This window comes from Saccoglossus kowalevskii, chromosome 12 (genome assembly GCF_978046115.1).
Source record: "Saccoglossus kowalevskii chromosome 12, keSacKowa6.1, whole genome shotgun sequence".
In the NCBI taxonomy this organism is placed as follows: domain Eukaryota; kingdom Metazoa; phylum Hemichordata; class Enteropneusta; family Harrimaniidae; genus Saccoglossus; species Saccoglossus kowalevskii.
Genome location: NC_140652.1, coordinates 248,587 through 273,666, shown reverse-complemented (window position 1 = coordinate 273,666; position 25,080 = coordinate 248,587). Strand labels below are relative to the sequence as shown.

Sequence of the window (25,080 nt, the reverse complement as noted above, 5' to 3'; positions counted from 1 at the left end):
TTCTTATGAACAGTTCATCTCAAATTCCTGAAACTGGAAATGCAAATACAATAGTGATGTATGTTATAAGTATTTTATGTGATTGGACTATTTTAAAATGCGTAATGATGCAACTCTGTGACTTGACTGCTGGTTTAGCAATGGCGGATGTTGTTAACCTTTGGCACTGATTCTGTGTGTGTTTTGAAAATCGGAATATGGTATTTGCCAGTATGATACAAGGATGCTGTCGTGCCCGTTTGTTACTCCCAAGGCCGTTATACATGTTACAGTCGAGACTGTTTTACATGGATGATGTAGCCCCGATTGGTAGCAAACCTGATTTTCATTCCGATAAGTATAAGGTAAGCTTGGACAGGGATGTTACTCAATATAGGTCACCGTTCATGACCGGCCGTATTTTCTTAAGTTATAACAAAATACGACAAAGAACAAGTAAAAGCAAAGAACAAGTAAAAACATGGTGAAAGGAATTAAAAATCGGTTAACTGTCTTAATAGTGAGCAACGGAGTAGCAGCTGCGTGAGTGGGTGATTGACAAGTGATTTGACCACATGCGCACCCCAGGCTGTACTCAAGAATGGCCAACCGTGACTAGTTTTGCATGATAGCCAATACAGTCATTATTGCATTCAAACCTATGTAAAATTACTTGCACAATTTTTTCTTTTAGTAGCACTCTGTGTTTAGTTACACCATGGAGCTAGAAAGGGAAGGAGAGAGGACACTATTGTTTCTGCCTGTTCTATGATAGTTATAGTTTATTTGCTCATTAGATATTGACCACTTCATTATAACAAGATTAACAAGGTTTAATGAATATCCGTATACTGTAAAATGGGTTTAAATTTCACTGATTTACCATTTCAGACATATATTCACGGGGCGTTAATTTAGCGCGAAATAGGCAAAATTAAGACCCAGTGAATAATTAGCTCTTTACAGTAAGTTCGGAGACTATATCAACATAGGAATTTTTATCTTATGTTATACTTTAAAAACAAAGTAAAGTAGCTATCATAAAATATATAATTACTGCGAAATGAAATATTCAATTGTGAAGTACACTACATGGTGTTTTGCCTTTAAGCTCACAAAAGTAACTGTTGTATATCTGATAAATTTCCTGTAAGACTACAATAAAAATAGCAATCCACGTTGAACCATAACGTCACTAACATGTGAAAACTTGGTTGCCAAGAGGTTTATTTATATAGAATGATGTCAACAAAAAATACCATGTTTTCAGGGATTTCAGGACTTTGTTCAGGGCATTCAGAATACTGAATTTTATATTGCGAATAAAACCGGGAAGCTTCGGAAACACACTGCACTGACCTGACTACTTCAAAGTTTTTAAAATTTCTATGTAAATGTATAGTTTTGATGAATGTCGATTATGTATTTTGAGCAGTACTGAGATACTAAGGGTTTGCGTCCTGATCCAGAAAAGATACGTGCAATCATAGAAATGCCCAAACCCAAGGATGTACATGTACAAGGTGTACAGCGATTTATTGGATTTGTAAATTACCTAGCGAAATTCTTGCCACACTTATCAGACACGTGTGAACCCCTTCGGTGACTAACAGATACCGATGCTATTTGGGCATGGCAACCCCACCATGATAAAGCCATAGAAGAAGTACAGAAATTAGCAACAAACCATCCAGTACTGAGATATTATGATGTGAAGGAAGAAGCAACCATTCAATGTGACGCAAGTGAAGTCGGACTGGGTGCAGATCTAGAAGCAGTACCTACACACGAATTGGTGACGTCATAAAATACATGACCTTCAATCGGGGTCGTTTCCTCGGTATATACGAATTGGTATATACAAATTACAATAAAGATACTTAAGACATTACACATAAGGTAAAACAAATCACGTGACAATATAATGATAATAACGGTAATAAATCCTAGCTTAACAGTTGAACAGAACGCTCATATAGTCAGTCGGGTGACGCCGAGGGTCACGAACTGCGTTGCAAAATGGCCGTGTGGTTGAAACTGGGTCATGGCGTGACGGGTGAGGAAGACATCATTAAACACTCAAAATCACAATAAAACGGGGAAGTGGTTGCATATTACGGCGTAGCCAACATGGGAAATAAAAAAACGCCCAATACAAACGACATGGGTTCGAATCACACTAGATACACACTCACCAGAACCGAAGCAATCATAAACCAGCAATCGTTTTGGTTTTTCCGTTCAACTCATTGAAACACTGTAGTAGTTAGAAAAATGAACACCACTTAATGACCAACGTCGTGGCGTGGTACTCAAGCGTACCATCAAAATAAAACAAAATTAGCTTGAAAAGACAGTGGGTTCGAGTCCCGCTCAGAGCTACCGTAAAAACGTAAATCAAATAAACTGAAATCTCTCAAACCGTAAACTAGTAAACAAAGAACGTCGCAAAAAAAAGAATAAACCTCACAAAACTCCACCATACAAAACTGAATAAATAATAAAATAACTTACGTCTTAAACTGGACGACACGCAATTTGTTCAACAGTTTCCAGATTGTGACAAGAGATAAACAAGACCCAAGTCAAGGTAAGTTTTGTTAAAGTGTGGGAATTAATCAAATGTGAGTTGTTTACATCAAACTAAGTATTAAATATTTGTTGATACATTTATTCTCTCAATTTAACAACTTGTAATGGTGTAAAATAATTAAACGAGAGTTGTCTACACCAAAATTAATCTCAAATATTTGTCCACACATTTATTGTCACAATTTAACCACTTGTTAATAGTGGAAATTACTTAAACGCGACTTGTTTAATCAGTTGACATCAATGCAACTTACCCGCAGACAGTGCACAACAGAGTATCATTATTGAGCAATTATAAACAGGAACGTGTCTTGGCATTAGGGTAAGGGTCGGGTCAGGTATGGGCAACGGAATTATTAACAGGAACGTGTCTTGGCATTAGGGTTAGGGTCGGGTCAGGTATGGGCAACGCAAATGGCAAACACCCAATTGGCAAAATGTACACTAACGGGTTATGCCATGCATATAGTTTACACAAGTAAAAACACAAAATTGGCAATTTTTTGGACAATTGTAACTCAATAATAGAAATATGTTGTATTTCTATACATATACACACTATATAGTCTTATCAAATGCAAACACATCCAGTCAATCCATTGTGGTCTTGTGGGTCAGTTCTCTACATAGTGATCAGGAGGACCTGGGTTCAATTCCCTTGCCTGCCCATCTTTTTTTCGCAAACACCATTTGGCAATAAAGCTAAATATGACAACAAATTATTTAATTTGCATGACTACCCACATAGCTCAGTTGATTTGTACTATGTCAGCAATGTGAGCGATCGCTGGTTCGAATCCAGTATGTTTAGTTAGATTTTTGAATGCTAGTGAAGACAGTGTTCCTATGAATAGGACTTAAATCCTAACTCCTGTGTGAAGACACTCGTGGTACAGTGGACAAGACAGTGCGCAGGGAACTCAAAGATCGCAAGTTCGAATCACGGATTGGACACTCCTACAAAAGACATGAAAGACGTTAAAATCATAAACAGCGGATTCAAAAACTCAAGTCAGGAAAACAGAACACAAGAATACTACTCCACATGGAAGCCAGTCGAAGTCGTCCAAGAACGAACACAGTTGACAGCTGTAGGTCACGTGCAACAACAGACACGAGGAGCATGGCTGCTCTGCAAATGGGTCCCTTCTTTCGTATTGACCCCCTAAGGATTGCTAATCCCCCTTTCTAACTCTTCCCCCAAAAATAATATATCGCCCCTTTTAAAATGTATTGACCCACAAATTAATGAATATTCATGAGCACAGAAACTGCTACGTCATGAATAAATTAGCATAATTTTAAAAAATTTGCATAAAGTGTAGGTACTCCTTCTGGAGCTCTGCCGTCGGATTGGGTGCAGTACTCTTACAGAACGGACAACCAGTTGCATTCGCCTCTCGATCGCTATCTCCAACTGAGCAACTGTTCAAATTGAGAAAGAGTGTCTCGCAATCGTATTCGCCTGCGAAAGATTCGATCAGTATATACTCGGACGTAACACCACCAGCGTCGACTCTGATCATAAACCACTTGAAATCATATTCAAGAAACCGCTTCTCTCCGCTCCAAAACGACTACAACGAATGTTACTCCGTCTACAGAAATACAATCTGGATGTATGCTACAAGAAAGGCATAGAAATGTACATCGCTGATTTTCTCTCCCGAGCTTCTCTACCACAGAGAAAAGTAGAACGCTATACACCGCAGTACGCAATCTTCAACATCAAACGAAAAACAAACTTCAATACAGAAATAGAGAACATTAACGCAGCAGAATACCTCAATGTATCTGACCAACGATTACATCAGATACAACAACATACACATCAAGATGAAGCCCTGCAAGTACTTAAGACAACAATACTTGCAGGATGGCCAGATATCAAAGAAGAAACACCAATCATCACTCGCGAATACTGGAAATATCGTGATGAACTCAGTGTTCAAAATGGCGTCTTATTCAAAGGTCCCCGAGTCATAATACCCAAAGTAATGCGTCCTGAAATGCTAGCACGCGTACATTCCAGTCACCTAGGAGCTGAAGCATGTATTCGTAAAGCATGTGACGTTCTATTCTGGCCACACATGAGTGAAGAAATATAGGACACTGTAAATCAATGCAGTACCTGCAACGAATATCAACAGAATCAGCAGAAAGAACCACTCATGACCCACGAAATTCCGGATAGACCGTGGAGCAAAATTGCCATGGATCTATGCAAGTGCCGCGGTAAAGATTACCTGATAATGGTAGACTATTACTCAGACTACTGGGAGGTGGATCAGGTAATTGACACAACAGCAACAACGATCATAAACTGTTGTAAAATACAATTCAGTCATCATGGGATTCCCGATACTGTTATGTCAGACAACGGTCCACAATTTGATTGTGTCGAGTTCAAGAGATTTGCACATGACTGAGAATTCAATGTAATTACCTCATCACCATATCATAGTCAATCTAATGGTAAGATAGAAGCAGCAGTTAAAATAGCAAAGCGACTCATAAAGAAATCACAAAAAAACAATGAAGACCCCTGGAAAGCAATCCTTGATTGGAGAAACACGCCGACTGAAGGAACGCACCGCAGTCCGGTACAACGTCTCATGTCACGTCGCACTCGCACGCTACTACCTACTGCAAATAGACTACTACATCCAAAAGTAGTTGACGGAGTTACAGATGACATCAAGCAGCGTCGTCGTAAATCTAAATTCTACTATGATCAACATGCCAAAAACACTTCCCGAATTACAAATAGGTCAGCCAATTCGAATGAAAGCGCTACCTACTGACAGAGAAAGAAAATGGCGTCACAGAACTGTTACACGACAAGTTGCACCCCGCTCTTACAACATCGACATCAATGGAAACACATATCGAAGAAACAGAAAATTCCTAAGGCCAACGAAGGAAGTGAAATCACGAGAAATAGAGCATAATACAGATACAGGCATAATAACATTTGAATCTCCAACTGGATTAAATGCATCGCAACCTAACACCGCAACCCAACAAAACACCATCACCAATAGTGAAGTTACCGATGACAACAGATCTACGGATACGAACATCACCAATACCCTCAAGTACGCGAGCTGTTAGAATGCCATCACGCTATAAAGACTTTGTCTTGAACTAACCGTCGAGAGGATGGACTGATGAACATTGTTAGTGAACATTGAACTGTTGAGTTAAGTATGAACTATTGTTGAACATTATTTTGAATTTCATGAACTGTTGATGATAACATTGTTAGTGAACATTGAACAATTGAGTTAAGTATGAACTATTGTTGAACATTATTTCGAATTTCATGGACTGTTGATGATAACATTGTTAGTGAACATTGAACTGTTGAGTTAAGTATGAACTATTGTTGAACATTATTTCGAATTTCATGGACTGTTGATGATAACATTGTTAGTGAACGTTGAACAGTTGAGTTAAGTATGAACTATTGTTGAACATTATTTCGAATTTCATGGACTGTTGATGATAACATTGTTAGTGAACGTTGAACAGTTGAGTTGAGTATGAACTATTGTTGAACATTATTTCGAATTTCATGGACTGTTGATGAGAACATTGTTAGTGAACGTTGAACAGTTGAGTTGAGTATGAACTATTGTTGAACATTATTTCGAATTTCATGGACTGTTGATGATAACATTGTTAGTGAACGTTGAACAGTTGAGTTGAGTATGAACTATTGTTGAACATTATTTCGAATTTCATGGACTGTTGATGATAACATTGTTAGTGAACGTTGAACAGTTGAGTTGAGTATGAACTATTGTTGAACATTATTTCGAATTTCATGGACTGTTGATGAGAACATTGTTAGTGAACGTTGAACAGTTGAGTTGAGTATGAACTATTGTTGAACATTATTTCAAATTTCATGGACTGTTGATGAGAACATTGTTAGTGAACGTTGAACAGTTGAGTTGAGTATGAACTATTGTTGAACATTATTTCGAATTTCATGGACTGTTGATGATAACATTGTTAGTGAACGTTGAACAGTTGAGTTGAGTATGAACTATTGTTGAACATTATTTCGAATTTCATGGACTGTTGATGAGAACATTGTTAGTGAACGTTGAACAGTTGAGTTGAGTATGAACTATTGTTGAACATTATTTCAAATTTCATGGACTGTTGATGAGAACATTGTTAGTGAACGTTGAACAGTTGAGTTAAGTATGAACTATTGTTGAACATTATTTCGAATTTCATGGACTGTTGATGATAACATTGTTAGTGAACGTTGAACTGTTGAGTTGAACCGCTGAATCGTTGAACATTATTTACACTAGTGTTATGGTGCTATCGATTTATGCTCGTTTTGAATAGTTTATCGAGTTTAGTTTTATTGTTCAAAAAAACTATGTAAAGAGAGATGTTACGATATTGACTATATTGCTATATAGTCCGTTTGAATTATGACCCTAGTTCTTAGTAACCCGGTGACCCGGATGTTATGTCAGCCATCTTGAGAATGTAATAAATACGTACATCACATAACAAGTACCAGAGTTGTATTAATAAATAATACAAAAAAAAAACATGTGAAAACTTCTCATCACATAAATGTTATAATTAATAAAATCGATCACGGATAGGCAACAACTTGTGTTTAAAAATTAAACGATTTACAGTGAAAAAACGAATAGAGAATATTGTCATGAATTGTATATTTCCTCGCTCTACACTCAATGACCTGAAAAATAATCCATCTACACCCACCAATCATAATTAAAAACCATATATTTTACCATATATTTATTTTAAAAGCGAAATCTTTTAGCCAAGTTTGACACCGTCTAGACAAACAATGGTAACGCTATCGTGATTTCAAACATGATTTTCACGAACGCACATCGGAGCACAATAAAAAGAAATATCTCTCTATAACTGCCTGTTTTCAAGCATCCCATACAAACTTTAAAATCTTTCAGAGGAATCGTCGGGAGAAAAATATTTAGCTTTGAGTATTGAGTTCTTTTCCGCATAGACAAGTACACGGGCATGACTTCGCTGAGAATGTACCCGGGACTGTGTTCTTTCCGGTGCCAAAGGTCACTGAATGACCTCTGACGTCACTTGGAAAAAAACACTTACATGTATTGTTTGTTATTTATTCTGCATATTCGTTTTTATGGACAAAAAATATTTTCCCGTTCAGCAATATCTTGAAACGCAGCAATTAGCATAAGTAAATATGCGGTCTCAATCATGTTGTAAAAGGCTTATTTTAATAGGATTAATTCTGCCTAAAACAAAGCTATGTAAACAGCTTAAAACAGGCTTAAACAGTGTTAAACAGTGGTTACACCTACTCTGCTCCAACGTACCATAAGGCAATCCTGCAATATCTTGCCAAAGTCCCTATCTTAGTTGTTGCATAATATTCTATAATAAAGCACCATTGTGAACATCAGTTTATCTTGCAATTCTCAGAGACCAAAGACTATATCATGTTGCACATATAGAAAATGTAATATTACATGTATGTATGGACATTGGGATCCATGGAAGGATAGAAATGATATAATTTGCCAAGTTCACATGACAGCATTTTATTGGAGACCTACGGCTCGAGCCAGCAAAAATGGCTGTGCGTATGCATTCTGCTCGGGTCTAGTTTGGCTCCAATAAACCCTCAGGGTTGAAGTCTAATAGGATCAGGCTGAAATCACACCTTTAATTGTTTTCTTCAAGTAAGCTATCATTTCATTTATAGTGGAGACAATATCGTTTGTAATTATAGTGCAATTTTTTGCTTGACAAAGAAGTACACACTCTAATATCTATTTGGCAGAGTAAAGAAATATTGCCATAGATTGATAGAAATATTGCCATAGATTGATAGCTCAACAGGAAACAGAAAAATGGTATACGAAATTATGCGACAAAAACAATTATATCAGTATCTGCATTTCATTATTTCTTCCTGATAGCACAACAAGGACTTGGGACCATGCATAAAATCTGCCTAAAATTAGAGCTAAATAAAACACAGAGGCAAAAGTGTTTCAGCTGAAGAGTTGTTAACACTTTATTTAAAGAGGATAAAAACATGTTAAGCCTTAAGCTATGTTCACACGGCAGCATTCTACCGGAGCCGAACTACTGCTCCTCCCACAGATTAACAAGAGATTATCTCTAATGTGTTCATATGGTCGGGAGCCGAACAAGAGATTATCTCTAATGCGTTCATACGGTCGGGAGCCGAACGAGAGCCGAGATCTGCCATAGTTCGATTCAGTTCGGTCAGAAGTGGAACAGTGTCCTCAAATAAGTAGTATGAAAAAAACATGGATGAAAACTATGTTGGTGTCGTGCTTGTGTTCCTTCTTTACATGGCACAATGCTTTTCAGCTGGGAAAAAAAAAAAGAAAGAGTCACGATCGAGTTTGAGCATGGAGGTAGAAAAGACAATGAACTGGTGTTATGATTTAGGTAATAGTATCTCGAATAAACAGGAAACACGGCAGCTAAAATGTGTTACGGCCTATTTGCTCAAGTTATTGTTATTGTTCAACTGTTGTGATATGTGTGACAGTTGTCAATCTAAACCTACTAGGAACATGCCGTGACCACTTCTATGATTTTTATCTGGTGTCTTTAAAAAGTTTCTTCAATTTTCATTGGATCTGTTCATTCCTTCTTTCAAGTTTTTGTCGCATAATTTTGTACGCCATTTTTCTGTTTCCTGTTGACCTGTCAATCTATCGCGGTATTTCTTTACTCTGCCAAAATAAATATTAGGGCGTGTACCTCTTCGTCAAATCGGAAATTGCGTGAAGTTACGAATGATGTTGTCTCTACCATAATTGAAATGAGAGGTTACTTGAAGAAGACGATTGATTTCGGCTCCGATAGTTGGGCCCTGCGTATACACAGTCGGGGCCATGTTGGGGCTCAACCCTATCGGAGTTCAACCCCAAGGGTTTATTGGAGCTGAACTTGGCTCGAGCCGAACGCGTATACACTGCCATTTTTGCTGGATCGAGCCGGCTCGAGCCGTAGGGCTCTAATAAAATGTTGTCGTGTGAACATAGCAATTTTCCTAAAAAATTAGTACTATATATACAGAAATTAGTAATACATTTTTAAATAAAGAAGTACAGAAATATTACATAACAACTAAATTTTTGACATGAACCATTTAAAATAGGTACTTTTAAAAGCTCAAATTGACTCACTATCACGAATTGGTAGAGGTATTTTATTCCAAAATTCAGCAGCCGGGAATTGGAAGCTATCTGAATATACTTTAAGAATTTTACCAGGAGCCAAGTATAACTTGGAACTGTCTGAATTTCTGGTAGTCCTAGTGCTGACTTTAAACATTTGTCTCATATAAGTTGGAGCAAGATTATTTAATGGTTTATAGACCATATAACACAGCGCCAGTAATCAACCCTATCCATTTACTACGTTCAATTACCCACCATAGACTCCGGTCAGTCAAAATGACTATTTTGAACTGTAGGCATTAATCAGCGATTCTGCCGGTGACGGAGAGATAGAATCTAGCTTGGGTTGTTGCCGCTGCCCGGCATCCGACATTGTAGCTGGTAGGATAAGTTTTCCTTGTCTTTTTTACCCTCGTGTCATTTTCCCCTTTGTTGTGTAGTATTTTTTCACAACAAAGAAATAAAACCCGGGCGACGTAGCTTAAGCTTGGTTTCGTTACGTCTCCTTTCCTACTGTAATTCGCTTCCCTCATGCATGTTTTCTTCATTTTATGCTTGATCTAGGTATTTAGAAATGAATAGTTGTAATGACAGCACCAGGGCTCGCTGCCGTTTTTTTTTTATCTCCTCGTGTTTCGAGTCGACTGTGCAGTGGTTATTCAGAATTTACCAGCGTAGAACCCGCATCCGAAATACTTTTGTCATAGCTGCGTGCGGGGTTCAGGGTTTTTTGCCGTGAAGGCGTGTGTTTTTCACTGGAGTTTCTTTCAGAGCCATCAAAATCGCTGAGACTGACCGTGTCGCTCGTTTCTTCACAGCAAGGTCGCGCGTCCAGTAAACAAATCGGTTAAAGTGAGTTGCGTGTTTTGCATGAGTGGAAAGTCCTCACACTCGGCTACCGGTGCTTCGTGTACCGAGACGTCGAGCAGGAGGCCCAATGGTGGAGGTACCGATATTTTTTCTCGGTCTCCCCCCGCTGATCGGAGGGCATCCTCACAGTCTGTTTTTGCAGGCAGTGGTTTACCCGATTTTACCGGCTGCAGCGAGGCTGTGCCCGGGAGGCTTTCCTCCTATGGGGCCTGTTGCGGGTCCCTTTGAGGGCTTTGGTCGAAGGACTGTCAGGGCAATTGCGTCCCTGGCAGGCCGGGTAGATCAGACGCAGTCGGAGCGAGCTGTCTCCACTGCGGCCTCTCGGTGGGCAAGCAGGAAGAAACATGAAAGCATGTTTGCATTCAAACACATCTCTTCCGGGGAACTCCCCGTTCCCAGCCGTGACACCCCCGCTGACTTGGGGGAGATCGAGGCTCAGGCTAGTGGCACCGGGTCTCCTCTGGGACCTCGGGCACGGAATTCCAACGGGGATGCTGGTAGCCAAGGCTCCGTTCTCGGGGCAGGGCTTTTGGGTCAGGACATGCGCTGTACCTCCCCCCGCCAACCAGCCAAGGTTCGCCGCGCGGTACCGGACTTAACAATTTACCTTCAAGTCCGAGCTCCGCTGTGGGTTTCGACTCCCTTCTTTCCGACCCACAGGCGTTCCCAGAGGGAACCGACCCTGTCATGAGACGCACTCTCGAACACGCTCTCGCCCACATATTTAAGCAGTTCATTCGCGTCGGATACAGTGGGTAACTCAGGCGGTCCCTCAGAGTCCGCAATGCGTAATGACTCAGTGAGCCACGCCGTGGGGGTGATGCGGAATATTATTAGTCCAGGTGACTTGATGTATATTCCCCCCCTCGATCCTAAAGAAACCACTCACGGTCGCTTCTACGCTGATGGGATCGCAGGCGTCGGGATCCAGATCAACCCCACCTGCACGTCTCCCATGGTCCAGCCGAGTGCTGAGCGTGGTGGACGGCGCGCAGACGGTGTTGAGGGGCGGTCATTGGTCAGCCGCAGAGGAGGTAACGCCAAAAGCCCCGGGCTGGGGTAATCTTTTGCATAACCCCTTTCGCTGGACCAAACGCTACCCTATCGGGGCACTTTCAGATTCGGACCCCAATTTGTGGGACGAAACCAAGAGCCCCCGACCGAACCCGAAGGCTCCTTCCCCAGACCCCGGTACCACAAATTTCTGTTTTGCTAACCGGGTAAAGGGGGGCGGCCGCCTTCCATGGTCATTCTCATCGACCCAGTCTGAGTCTATCCACGCCCTGAGAGCAGAGTTGCGACCCATCAATTTCCTAGAATTCGTGGGCGCCACGCTGGAGCGCATTCTTGTGCGCGCCCAGGACCCTGAGACCTCAGAGGCGGGACGCACTCGCCTCCTAGACCAGGCGACGCAGTTAATGGTAGGCCACCGCACGGCTACATATGTATGTGCGATATCCTCCAGTGTCATATGGCTCTTTTGGCCGGGGCTACTTCTGTGCAGCGGGAAGCAGTTCTAGACGCGTGTGTTTTCGGCGGCCAACTGAGTCAGGGCGTTTGCCACCGCCTCAGTTACGCAGACTGGATATCGCCCACCCTCTTTGACGGGGAGATAGCGAGTGCAGTCGCCGAGCTTCGGGGTGTAACAAACCAAATGGTTCAAGTCGAATCCGCTAGCCAGTTGGCCGTTGCCAAGGGTAAACTGAGGGCGCCCCAAGCACAGAAAACGCAACGCCCTAGGTCTAGCTTCGCTAACCAGAGTCAGCCAGGAGGCAAGCGCTCATACCCTTCCGCGGGAGGGAAGAGTAGCGGCGCTCCCCCGGGAAAGAAAGGACCAGGTGGTGGTTCCTCCTCCTCCTCGGGTGGTCGTCAACCCCGACAGTGGGGGATGGGCTTATGTTCGGCAAGGGATCAGGCTACGACTTAGTAACCCCAGTGATCCCCGGGGAAGCTCACCTCATGGGAGAAGAGAAGCCCCCCCTCTTGCAACCGCCGAACCCATGGCCACAGATCCCTGTCGCACACAGATTGCGCCAGTGCATTCCGGCTTGGAGACAGCGGGTAACCGATCCCTGGACGCGCCAGGTGGTGACACTCGGTTACAGAATACCACTGACATCTCTACCGCCCCTGTAAGTGTCCCCCCGTTGGGACCACTGCCAGGGGATCCCCGCAAGGCGGAAGCAATCAGACAGGAAGTAGACAGTTTGCTGAGAAAGGGCGCCATACACAGAATAGTTCAGCCGGCGCCAAGTCCGGGCTTCTCCTCAAATGTATTCGTAGTACCAAAAGCTACAGGCGGCTGGCGTCCGGTTCTGGACCTAAGCAGACTAAATCAGTATGTGCTTCTCAATCGGTTCCGCATGCAGACACCGTCCAGCGCGCTGCTCTCCATCCACCGGTTCGACTGGCTAGCCTCTTTAGACTTAAGCGATGCATACCTGCATATACCAATGCACCCAGCGAGTTGCCACCTCCTTCGATTCGCCCACCTGGGCCAAGTATTCGAATTTCGGGTGCTCCCCTTCGGGTTATGCACAGCGCCCTACGTGTTCACCAGAGTGATGAAACAGGTAGTGCTGCTGCTCCACCAAATGTTGGTACACATCAATCCGTACCTAGACGACTGGTTGTTACACAACCCAGACAAGGGGTTATTAGCCAGACAAGTAAGGCTAACACAGGATTTATTTCACCAGTTGGGTTTTCTAGTAAATCAGAAAAAGTCCCATCCCGACCCGACTCAACTCAACAGTTGGTGTTCCTGGGCATGGAGTTTGACACCGAGGTAGGCCTGGTTCGCCCATCTCAAGCGCGTTGTCTAGCGCTAAGCAACCTAGCAGAACGCCTAGTCAGCGTTCCTTCAGTGTCCCTCCGAGAACTAATGCGGTTTATCGGAATTATGACCTCCGTTCGAAGGGTAATTGAACGTAGTGAATTTAGGCAGAGGGTTCTCCGAACCCGCCTATTCACATAGTTCATACCCACCATAGACTCTGGGTCCCCCCCCCCAACCACCCCACTCTTTCCGTAGCGTTGGTCTAAGTCCTCGATGCGGAGAGAAAGGAACCAGAGTGATTGTACAGCCGTTAATGGTGCTGCCATATAGGCTCGGTCACGTGGTTAGTGACGTAAGGGAAAGAGAATGTTGGGGTCATGGGGCTTCCCCTGACCTAGATTCTATCTCTCCGTCACCGGCAGAATCGCTGATTAATGCCTACAGTTCAAAATAGTCATTTTGACTGACCGGAGTCTATGGTGGGTATGAACTATGTGAATAGGCGGGTTCGGAGAACCCTCTGCCTAAATCTCAGTCATCCATCTCAATTTTTGAAATAGAGGTTTAGTAGGAGTTCAAGAAGGAAGATCAAAAATCATCCTAGCTGATATTTTCTGTAGTTTATATAGTCTGTTTAACTGGGCTGATATCCAGACTGTGCTACAGTAGTCCAAATGGGGAAAGATAAAAGCATGACAAAATTTGATACGATTTTATACCCCTGAATCGGGCTAGAAGCATACTCACTACTCTACCCTACCCTACTTTATTAATATGATCTTTTCTATGTTAGATTTTGATCTACCATGACACCGAGTAGTTTTTTTGACTTTACATGCTCTAATTTTGAATCATTTACTGACATTAGCCATGTCCAAGCCCAGTTTCTGCTGCACAAGTAGTGAAAGTACTATCATCGGCATACATGTCGAGTACTGACTGTTCCGTTTCCAGGGCAAGACCATTCATGTATATTATAAACAGCAGTGGGCCTAGTATTGAGCCTTGTGGCACACCCGTGGTGATTGGAAGAGACTCGGATGTAGCTCTCTTAAATTTAATAGATTGTGACCTGTCCGTTAAATAGTGATTGGTCACTTACTCTATACAACCAAACTTACCCCAAGTTGTTGTGAAAGCTGTCAATTTGATTAGTAGTAGTGTTCTGGTTTATTTGACTATAAATTAGAACAATACTTAGTTTGAATTTACCATTTGACTTTTGTATACTAATTTGTGAACTGTATTTTTTCATACAACGATTTGCTGTGTATAATTCAGAGCAGTGAAATTAGGCCGAAAACACCTATATTGATGTGATATTGTGTAGGTAGATAGCAGGGTAGGGTGTTTTACTGTTACGTTATGACCATGCAAACTAAACAAGAGGAATGAACTGATTTTAATAATTTTTGAGTCTTTTGTTTTTAGCTAATTCTTCTTTTGTATACACTTTAATTTGATTCTGCAGACATAAAGCGTGTACATGTATATGTGTTTTGCGATTTTTTTTGGAAATTGTGAAATGTTTATCTCTTACAGTACATGGTTATGAAAGTTGCATAATCTTATTTAATAAATTCTTGATATTATACAATTGACGAATCTAGAAATAAATATTACTTAAAAATAAATATATTTTTGTGACAGATAAATAAACCATTTAACATACTAATATAACACAGTATGTGATGATTAGTTTACTGCAATTATTATCAGCTGTTTTAACAATATTATTTTTTATGTATATCTACTAAGCATTTTTGACTCCCGTGTGCGAAGCACAAAAAGGGAGTCTTTGCAGTTAGTGTGTCTGTCTGTGTGTGTGTCTGTGTGTGTGTCTGTTCTACTGATATCTCAAGAACCATACATTGATTTTTGATTTTTGATGAAACTTGGTGCATAGATGCTCTGGGCCAATGCGCATATTTGATTAGGGTTTGGTAAAAATCCCTGCATATTAATTACCTAATTTGCATGATAATTAGCTGATTTTTAGCTGTTTCATGACTGTTCCACTGATATCTAAAGAACCACTCATTGGATTTTGATGAAACTTGGCACATAGATGCTCTAAACTAATGCACAGATTTGATTAGTTTTAGGTAAAAATCTGTGCAATATTAATTACCTGATTTGCATAATGATTAATCAATTTTCGGCTTTTCCACTGATATCTCAAGTACTAATCATCACATTTCAATAAAACTTGGTACATAGATGTCATAGGACACTGCACAGACCTGACAGTTTTTAGGGTAATATCAGTAGATATTAATTACCTAATTTGCATAATTAATTAAACTTCAGCTTTTGATATTTCAAGTAGTAATCATCACATTTCAATGAAACTTGGTACATAGATGTCATACATTGTAGGACACTGCACAGACCTGATAGTTTTTAGGGTAATATGAGTACATATTAATTACCTAATTTGCATAATTAATTAATTTTCAGCTTTTGATATTTCAAGTAGTAATCATCACATTTCAAAGAAATTTGATACATAAATGTCATAGGACACTGCACAGACCTGATAGTTTTTAGGGTAATATCAGTACATATTAATTACCTAATATGCATAATTAATTAATTTTCAGCTTTTGATATTTCAAGTAGTCACATTTCAATGACACTTGGTACATAGATGTCATAGGACACTGCACAGACCTGGTAGTGTTTAGGGTAATATCAGTACATATTAATTACCTAATTTGCATAATTAATTAATTTTCCGCTTTTGATATTTCAAGTAGTAATCATCACATTTTAATGACACTTGGTACATAGTTACTTAAGGACTGTGCAGACCCCTGATTAGTTTTTTGGTAAATATTTGTGCATATTAATTACCTTATTAGCATAATTAGTTAATTTTCAGCTTTTTGCCTGATATCTCGAGTACTAATCATCATATTTCAATGAGACTTGCTACATAGATCTTCTAGGACTATGCAGAGACCTGATTAGTTTTAATTGGATATTAATTACCTAATTTGCATAATGTTCCACTGATATATAAAGAACCACGAATTGGATTTCAATGAAACTTTTAAAGAGAACTATGCAGAGACCTAATTAGTTTTTGATAAATATTTATGCTTATTAATCACCTAATTAACATAATTAATTAACACTGATATCTCAATTACTGATCATCACATTTGAATAAAATTTGGTACATAAATGCTCTAGTACAATAGACAGGCCTGATTAATTTTGGTTTAAAATTTGTTCATATTAATTCTCTAATCAGCATAATAATTATTAATTTTTTTGTTCTGTTCATATTAGTTACCTGATTTACATAATTAGTTTTCAGCTTTTCCATCAATATCTCGTGTACAAGTAATTTTGAATTAATTTTGAATGTGTCTTCAATACTCTCAGCACACGGGAGTTCTTTCTAAGCTTTCTTTGATTATAGATTAAAGTTATGCTTAGTCAAAAAATGTGGCAAATAGATTGTAATTCATTTGTAAAAATAGTCCAAATATCATAAATTAAATTGTTGTTTGCATTTGTCACTTTAAATTTGGGGAACTATCAATGACAGGATGATTTAATCTATTTTCATGTAAAGTAAATCATGCCAGGTACATGTATGTCTGTATTTAAAAAAACAAAAAACAATGTACAGCAAGTCTCAAAAGTATTTGCGCAGTCAATTTACAAATTCGCTAGCGAACTGTCTAACTGATTGGCTTCTGACTAAACAGTTGGCTTTCAAATCTTGCTGGCACTGACTTGTGGCTGGCACCATCCGGGCAAGTCTATGTTGCTGTGGGGGAATGCAATCTATGAATGCTTTTACATAGCCAGGTACATGTCTTGGATATGCTGTATTACGGCGAGATGTGATAATGTAAAAGTTGTTTACCAAATTGGTAGCCATGTAAGAGTACCAGTAATTTACAAAAAAAATGTGATCCTATCAAATAATAGGTTGTTCTGTCTTAATTGTGCCTTTCCCTGGTCAGAAGCACTTCTAATAGAATTTGACGTTTTTGCGTAGATAATCCCTTGCATATGAACGCCACATTACCTGAAGATCAGTCGTTGTAGATCTCTTTACGAGATCTGAATTTGGTACTTTACGATTCACCTGTTAGTTAATAATCTACTGAATTGCAGTACACTTGTGGTGGACAATATATCGCATTAAAATACAGTCGAGTGAACACACTTACTTTCAATCTTAGTTCATTCTAATAATTTTAAAAAAAACATAGATGAGGTAGTACAAATGGTTTACATGTTATATTCCCCTACATAAAATCATACTACTCATTTAGAGTGGGCATGGCCAGTGAGATTCAAAGGCCAATTCACGAGTGAGATTGCAAATTGGTTGCCAAAATAATATAGTTTACTAATTTGCAGGCTTTTGGTGGTAAAATTGATGTTTTGTTTAATTACTCAGAGTAACTATGTTAACATGAAAAAAGCTGTGGAAGACTTGCAATCTAAAATCAAGACAATAACTAAAGGTGGTGGTGAACTTGCCATAGAAAGACATAAGTCAAGGGGAAAACTCTTACCAAGAGATAGAATATCAACATTATTAGATCCAGGGTGAGTCTGTCTAGGTTATCATACTGTACATGTTTTACCAACACTCTGACACTGACTGACATGTGTTATACACTGTCCTACTCTGACTGACATGTGTTATACACTGTCCTACTCTGACTGACACATGTTATACACTGTCCTACTCTTACTGACTTGTGTTATACACTGTCCTACTCTGACTGACATGTGTTATACACTGTCCTACTCTGACTGACATGTGTTGTACACTGTCCTACTCTGACTGACATGTGTTATACACTGTTCTACTCTGACTGACATGTGTTATACACTGTTCTACTCTGACTGACTTGTGTTATACACTGTTCTACTCTGACTGACATGTGTTATACACTGTTCTACTCTGACTGACATGTGTTATACACTGTTCTACTCTGACTGACTTGTGTTATACACTGTTCTACTCTGACTGACATGTGTTATACACTGTTCTACTCTGACTGACATGTGTTATACACTGTTCTACTCTGACTGACATGTGTTATACACTGTACTACTCTGACTGACATGTGTTATACACTGCCCTACTCTGACTGACATGTGTTATACACTGTCCTACTCTGACTGACTTGTGTTATACACTGTCCTACTCTGACTGACTTGTGTTATACACTGTCCTACTCTGACTGACATGTGTTATACACTCCTATTCTGACTGACTTATGTTATACACTGTCCTACTCTGACTGACGTGTTATACACTGTCCTACTCTGACTGACATGTGTTATACACTGTCCTACTCTGACTGACATGTGTTATACACTGTCCTACTCTGACTGACATGTGTTATACACTGTCCTACTCTGACTGACATGTGTTATACACTGTCCTACTCTGACTGACATGTGTTATACACTCCTACTCTGACTGACTTATGTTATACACTGTCCTACTCTGACTGACATGTGTTATACACTGTCCTACTCTGACTGACATGTGTTATACACTGTCCTAATCTGACTGACATGTGTTATACACTGTCCTACTCTGACTGACATGTGTTATACACTGTCCTACTCTGACTGACATGTGTTATACACTGTCCTACTCTGACTGACATGTGTTATACACTGTCCTAATCTGACTGACATGTGTTATACACTGTCCTACTCTGACTGACATGTGTTATACACTGTCCTACTCTGACTGACATGTGTTATACACTGTCCTACTCTGACTGACATGTGTTATACACTGTCCTACTCTGACTGACATGTGTTATACACTGCCCTACTCTGACTGACATGTGTTATACACTGTCCTACTCTGACTGACTTGTGTTATACACTGTCCTACTCTGACTGACTTGTGTTATACACTGTCCTACTCTGACTGACTTGTGTTATACACTGTCCTACTCTGACTGACACATGTTATACACTGTCCTACTCTGACTGACACGTGTTATACACTGTCCTGCTCTGACTGACATGTGTTATACACTGTCCTACTCTGACTGACATGTGTTATACACTGTCCTACTCTGACTGACACATGTTATACACTGTCCTACTCTTACTGACTTGTGTTATACACTGTCCTACTCTGACTGACATGTGTTATACACTGTCCTACTCTGACTGACATGTGTTGTACACTGTCCTACTCTGACTGACATGTGTTATACACTGTCCTACTCTGACTGACATGTGTTATACACTGTCCTAATCTGACTGACATGTGTTATACACTGTCCTACTCTGACTGACATGTGTTATACACTGTCCTACTCTGACTGACATGTGTTATACACTGTCCTACTCTGACTGACATGTGTTATACACTGTCCTACTCTGACTGACATGTGTTATACACTGTCCTACTCTGACTGACACATGTTATACACTGTCCTACTCTGACTGACATGTGTTATACACTGTCCTACTCTGACTGACATGTGTTATACACTGTCCTACTCTGACTAACTTGTGTTATACACTGTCCTACTCTGACTGACATGTGTTATACACTGTCCTACTCTGACTGACTTGTGTTATACACTGTCCTACTCTGACTGACTTGTGTTATACACTCCTACTCTGACTGACATGTGTTATACACTGTCCTACTCTGACTGACATGTGTTATACACTGTCCTGCTCTGACTGACTTGTGTTATACACTGTCCTACTCTGACTGACTTGTGTTATACACTGTCCTACTCTGACTGACACATGTTATACACTGTCCTACTCTGACTGACACATGTTATACACTGTCCTACTCTGACTGACATGTGTTATACACTGTCCTGCTCTGACTGACATGTGTTATACACTGTCCTACTCTGACTGACATGTGTTATACACTGTCCTACTCTGACTGACACATGTTATACACTGTCCTACTCTTACTGACTTGTGTTATACACTGTCCTACTCTGACTGACATGTGTTATACACTGTCCTACTCTGACTGACATGTGTTGTACACTGTCCTACTCTGACTGACATGTGTTATACACTGTCCTACTCTGACTGACATGTGTTATACACTGTCCTAATCTGACTGACATGTGTTATACACTGTCCTACTCTGACTGACATGTGTTATACACTGTCCTACTCTGACTGACATGTGTTATACACTGTCCTACTCTGACTGACATGTGTTATACACTGTCCTACTCTGACTGACACATGTTATACACTGTCCTACTCTGACTGACATGTGTTATACACTGTCCTACTCTGACTGACATGTGTTATACACTGTCCTACTCTGACTAACTTGTGTTATACACTGTCCTACTCTGACTGACATGTGTTATACACTGTCCTACTCTGACTGACTTGTGTTATACACTGTCCTACTCTGACTGACTTGTGTTATACACTCCTACTCTGACTGACATGTGTTATACACTGTCCTACTCTGACTGACATGTGTTATACACTGTCCTGCTCTGACTGACTTGTGTTATACACTGTCCTACTCTGACTGACACATGTTATACACTGTCCTACTCTGACTGACTTGTGTTATGCACTGTCCTACTCTGACTGACATGTGTTATACACTGTCCTACTCTGACTGACACATGTTATACACTGTCCTACTCTGACTGACTTGTGTTATACACTGTCCTACTCTGACTGACATGTGTTATACACTCCTACTCTGACTGACATGTGTTATACACTCCTACTCTGACTGACTTGTGTTATACACTGTCCTACTCTGACTGACATGTGTTATACACTGTCCTACTCTGACTGACTTGTGTTATATACTACAACTGTGGTTGACATGTGTTGAGCAGTTCTTTGACTAAGCATCTTTGTCCCACACTGTTTGAGAAAACTTTAATAACACAATGTGTGACCATCATTCTTCTGAAGTGGATCTCATGATACTTTTACTTTTATTTGCCTATCTTAACTATGCATCTGACATGTATTGTTATTTCGTTTTTGTCAGGTCGTCTTTTTTAGAATTCTCTCAGCTAGCTGGATATCAGTTGTATGGAGAAGAAGAAGTCCCAGCTGGTGGTATTATCACAGGTATAGGAAGAGTGTCTGGGTAAGTATTCAAATATGCTAATAATGCTGAACCAAATATGCTAATAACTCTGAACCAAATATGCTAAAAACCATGAACCAAATATGCTAATAACCCTGAATCAAATATCATCTCACATGGCTTGAAATTAATGTCAGTAAAAACAATTTCAGTGTTTTCAGGATTAAAATGTTAGGTTGCTATTTGCCATATCATCAGAAATGTTAGGGTGGTATTTGCCAAATCATCAGAAATGTTAGGGTGCTATTTGCCATATCATCAGAAATGTTAGGGTGGTATTTGCCAAATCATCAGAAATGTTAGGGTGCTATTTGCCATATCATCAGAAATGTTAGGGTGGTATTTGCCATATCATCAGAAATGTTAGGGTGGTATTTGTCATATCATAAGAAATGTTAGGGTGCTAATTGCCATATCATCAGAAATGTTAGGGTGCTATTTGCCATATCATCAGAAATGTTGGGTGGTATTTGCCATATCATCAGAAATGTTAGGGTGGTATTTGCCATATCATCAGAAATGTTAGGGTGGTATTTGCCATATCATCAGAAATGTTAGGGTGGTATTTGCCATATCATCAGAAATGTTAGGGTGGTATTTGCCATATCATCAGAAATGTTAGGGTGGTATTTGCCATATCATCAGAAATGTTAGGGTGGTATTTGCCATACCATCAGAAATGTTAGGGTGGTATTTGTCATATCATCAGAAATGTTAGGGTGCTAATTGCCATATCATCAGAAATGTTAGGGTGGTATTTGCCATATCATCAGAAATGTTAGGGTGGTATTTGTCATATCATCAGAAATGTTAGGGTGGTATTTGTCATATCATCAGAAATGTTAGGGTGGTATTTGCCATACCATCAGAAATGTTAGGGTGCTAATTGCCATATCATCAGAAATGTTAGGGTGGTATTTGCCATATCATCAGAAATGTTAGGTTAGTATTTGCCATATCATCAGAAATGTTAGGGTGCTATTTGCCATATCATCAGAAATGTTAGGGTGGTATTTGCCATACCATCAGAAATGTTAGGGTGGTATTTGCCATACCATCAGAAATGTTAGGGTGCTAATTGCCATATCATCAGAAATGTTAGGGTGCTATTTGCCATATCATCAGAAATGTTAGGTTGGTATTTGCCATATCATCAGAAATGTTAGGTTAGTATTTGCCATATCATCAGAAATGTTAGGGTGCTATTTGCCATATCATCAGAAATGTTAGGGTGGTATTTGCCATACCATCAGAAATGTTAGGGTGCTAATTGTCATATCATCAGAAATGTTAGGTTGGTATTTGCCATACCATCAGTAATGTTAGGGTGGTATTTGCCATATCATCAGAAATGTTAGGGTGGTATTTGCCATACCATCAGAAATGTTAGTGTGCTAATTGCCATATCATCAGAAATGTTAGGGTGCTATTTGCCATACCATCAGAAATGTTAGGGTGGTATTTGCCATACCATCAGAAATGTTAGGGTGCTATTTGCCATATCATCAGAAATGTTAGGTTAGTATTTGCCATATCATCAGAAATGTTAGGGTGGTATTTGCCATACCATCAGAAATGTTAGGGTGCTATTTGCCAAATCATCAGAAATGTTAGGGTGGTATTTGCCATATCATCAGAAATGTTAGGTTAGTATTTGCCATATCATCAGAAATGTTAGGGTGCTATTTGCCATACCATCTGCATCAGAAATGTTAGGGTGCTATTTGCCATATCATCAGAAATGTTAGGTTAGTATTTGCCATATCATCAGAAATGTTAGGGTGGTATTTGCCATACCATCAGAAATGTTAGGGTGGTATTTGCCATATCATCAGAAATGTTAGGGCGCTATTTGCCAAATCATCAGAAATGTTAGGGTGGTATTTGCCATACCATCAGAAATGTTAGGGTGGTATTTGCCATATCATCAGAAATGTTAGGGTGCTATTTGCCAAATCATCAGAAATGTTAGGGTGGTATTTGCCATATCATCAGAAATGTTAGGTTAGTATTTGCCATATCATCAGAAATGTTAGGGTGCTATTTGCCATATCATCAGAAATGTTAGGGTGGTATTTGCCATACCATCAGAAATGTTAGGGTGCTATTTGTCATATCATCAAAAATGTTAGGGTGGTATTTGCCATACCATCAGAAATGTTAGGGTGGTATTTGCCATATCATCAGAAATGTTAGGATGCTATTTGCCATATCATCAGAAATGTTAGGGTGCTAATTGCCATATCATCAGAAATGTTAGGGTGCTATTTGTCATATCATCAGAAATGTTAGGGTGCTATTTGCCATATCATCAGAAATGTTAGGGTGGTATTTGTCATATCATAAGAAATGTTAGGTTGGTATTTGCCATATCATCAGAAATGTTAGCGTGGTATTTGCCATATCATAAGAAATGTTAGCGTGGTATTTGCCATATCATAAGAAATGTTAGGTTGGTATTTGCCATATCATCAGAAATGTTAGGGTGGTATTTGCCATATCATCAGAAATGTTAGGGTGGTGTTTGCCATATCATCAGAAATGTTAGGGTGGTATTTGCCATACCATCAGAAATGTTAGGGTGGTATTTGCCATATCATCAGAAATGTTAGGGTGGTATTTGTCATATCATAAGAAATGTTAGGTTGGTATTTGCCATATCATCAGAAATGTTAGGGTGCTACATGTATTTGCCATATCATCAGAAATGTTAGGGTGGTATTTGCCATACCATCAGAAATGTTAGGGTGCTATTTGCCATATCATCAGAAATGTTAGGGTGGTATTTGCCATACCATCAGAAATGTTAGGGTGGTATTTGTCATATCATCAGAAATGTTAGGGTGGTACTTGTCATATCATCAGATATGTTAGGTTGGTATTTGCCATATCATCCGAAATGTTAGGGTGGTATTTGCCATACCATCAGAAATGTTAGGGTGGTATTTGTCATATCATCAGAAATGTTAGGTTGGTATTTGCCATGTCATCGGAAATGTTAGGGTGCTATTTGCCATATCATCAGAAATGTTAGGGTGGTATTTGCCATACCATCAGAAATGTTAGGTTGATATTTGCCATATCATCAGAAATGTTAGGGTGGTATTTGTCATATCATCAGAAATGTTAGGGTGGTATTTGCCATACCATCAGAAATGTTAGGGTGGTACTTGTCATATCATCAGATATGTTATGGTGCTAATTGCCATATCATCAGAAATGTTAGGGTGCTAATTGCCATATCATCAGAAATGTTAGGGTGGTTTTTGCCATATCATCACAAATGTTAGGGTGCTAATTGCCATATCATCAGAAATGTTAGGGTGGTATTTGCCATACCATCAGAAATGTTAGGGTGCTATTTGCCATATCATCAGAAATGTTAGGGTGGTATTTGCCATACCATCAGAAAAGTTAGGGTGGTATTTGTCTTATCATCAGAAATGTTAGGTTGGTATTTGCCATAACATCAGAAATGTTAGGGTGCTATTTGCCATATCATCAGAAATGTTAGGGTGGTATTT

The 25,080-nt window shown here is 39.7% G+C and overlaps 1 protein-coding gene across 1 annotated transcript in view; it reads left to right on the top strand.

Moving 5' to 3' along the window:
- The first annotated feature begins 108 nt into the window (after positions 1-108).
- The window catches only part of LOC102803800 (methylcrotonoyl-CoA carboxylase beta chain, mitochondrial-like), a 217,961-nt gene continuing 192,989 nt past the window's right edge, over positions 109-25,080 (top strand). The window contains exons 1-3 of the mRNA XM_085506319.1: positions 109-344; positions 17,864-18,015; positions 21,455-21,556. Coding sequence (XP_085362445.1) covers positions 198-344; positions 17,864-18,015; positions 21,455-21,556 — 401 coding nt within the window. The 5' untranslated portion in view covers positions 109-197. The remainder of the gene's footprint in view (positions 345-17,863; positions 18,016-21,454; positions 21,557-25,080) is intronic.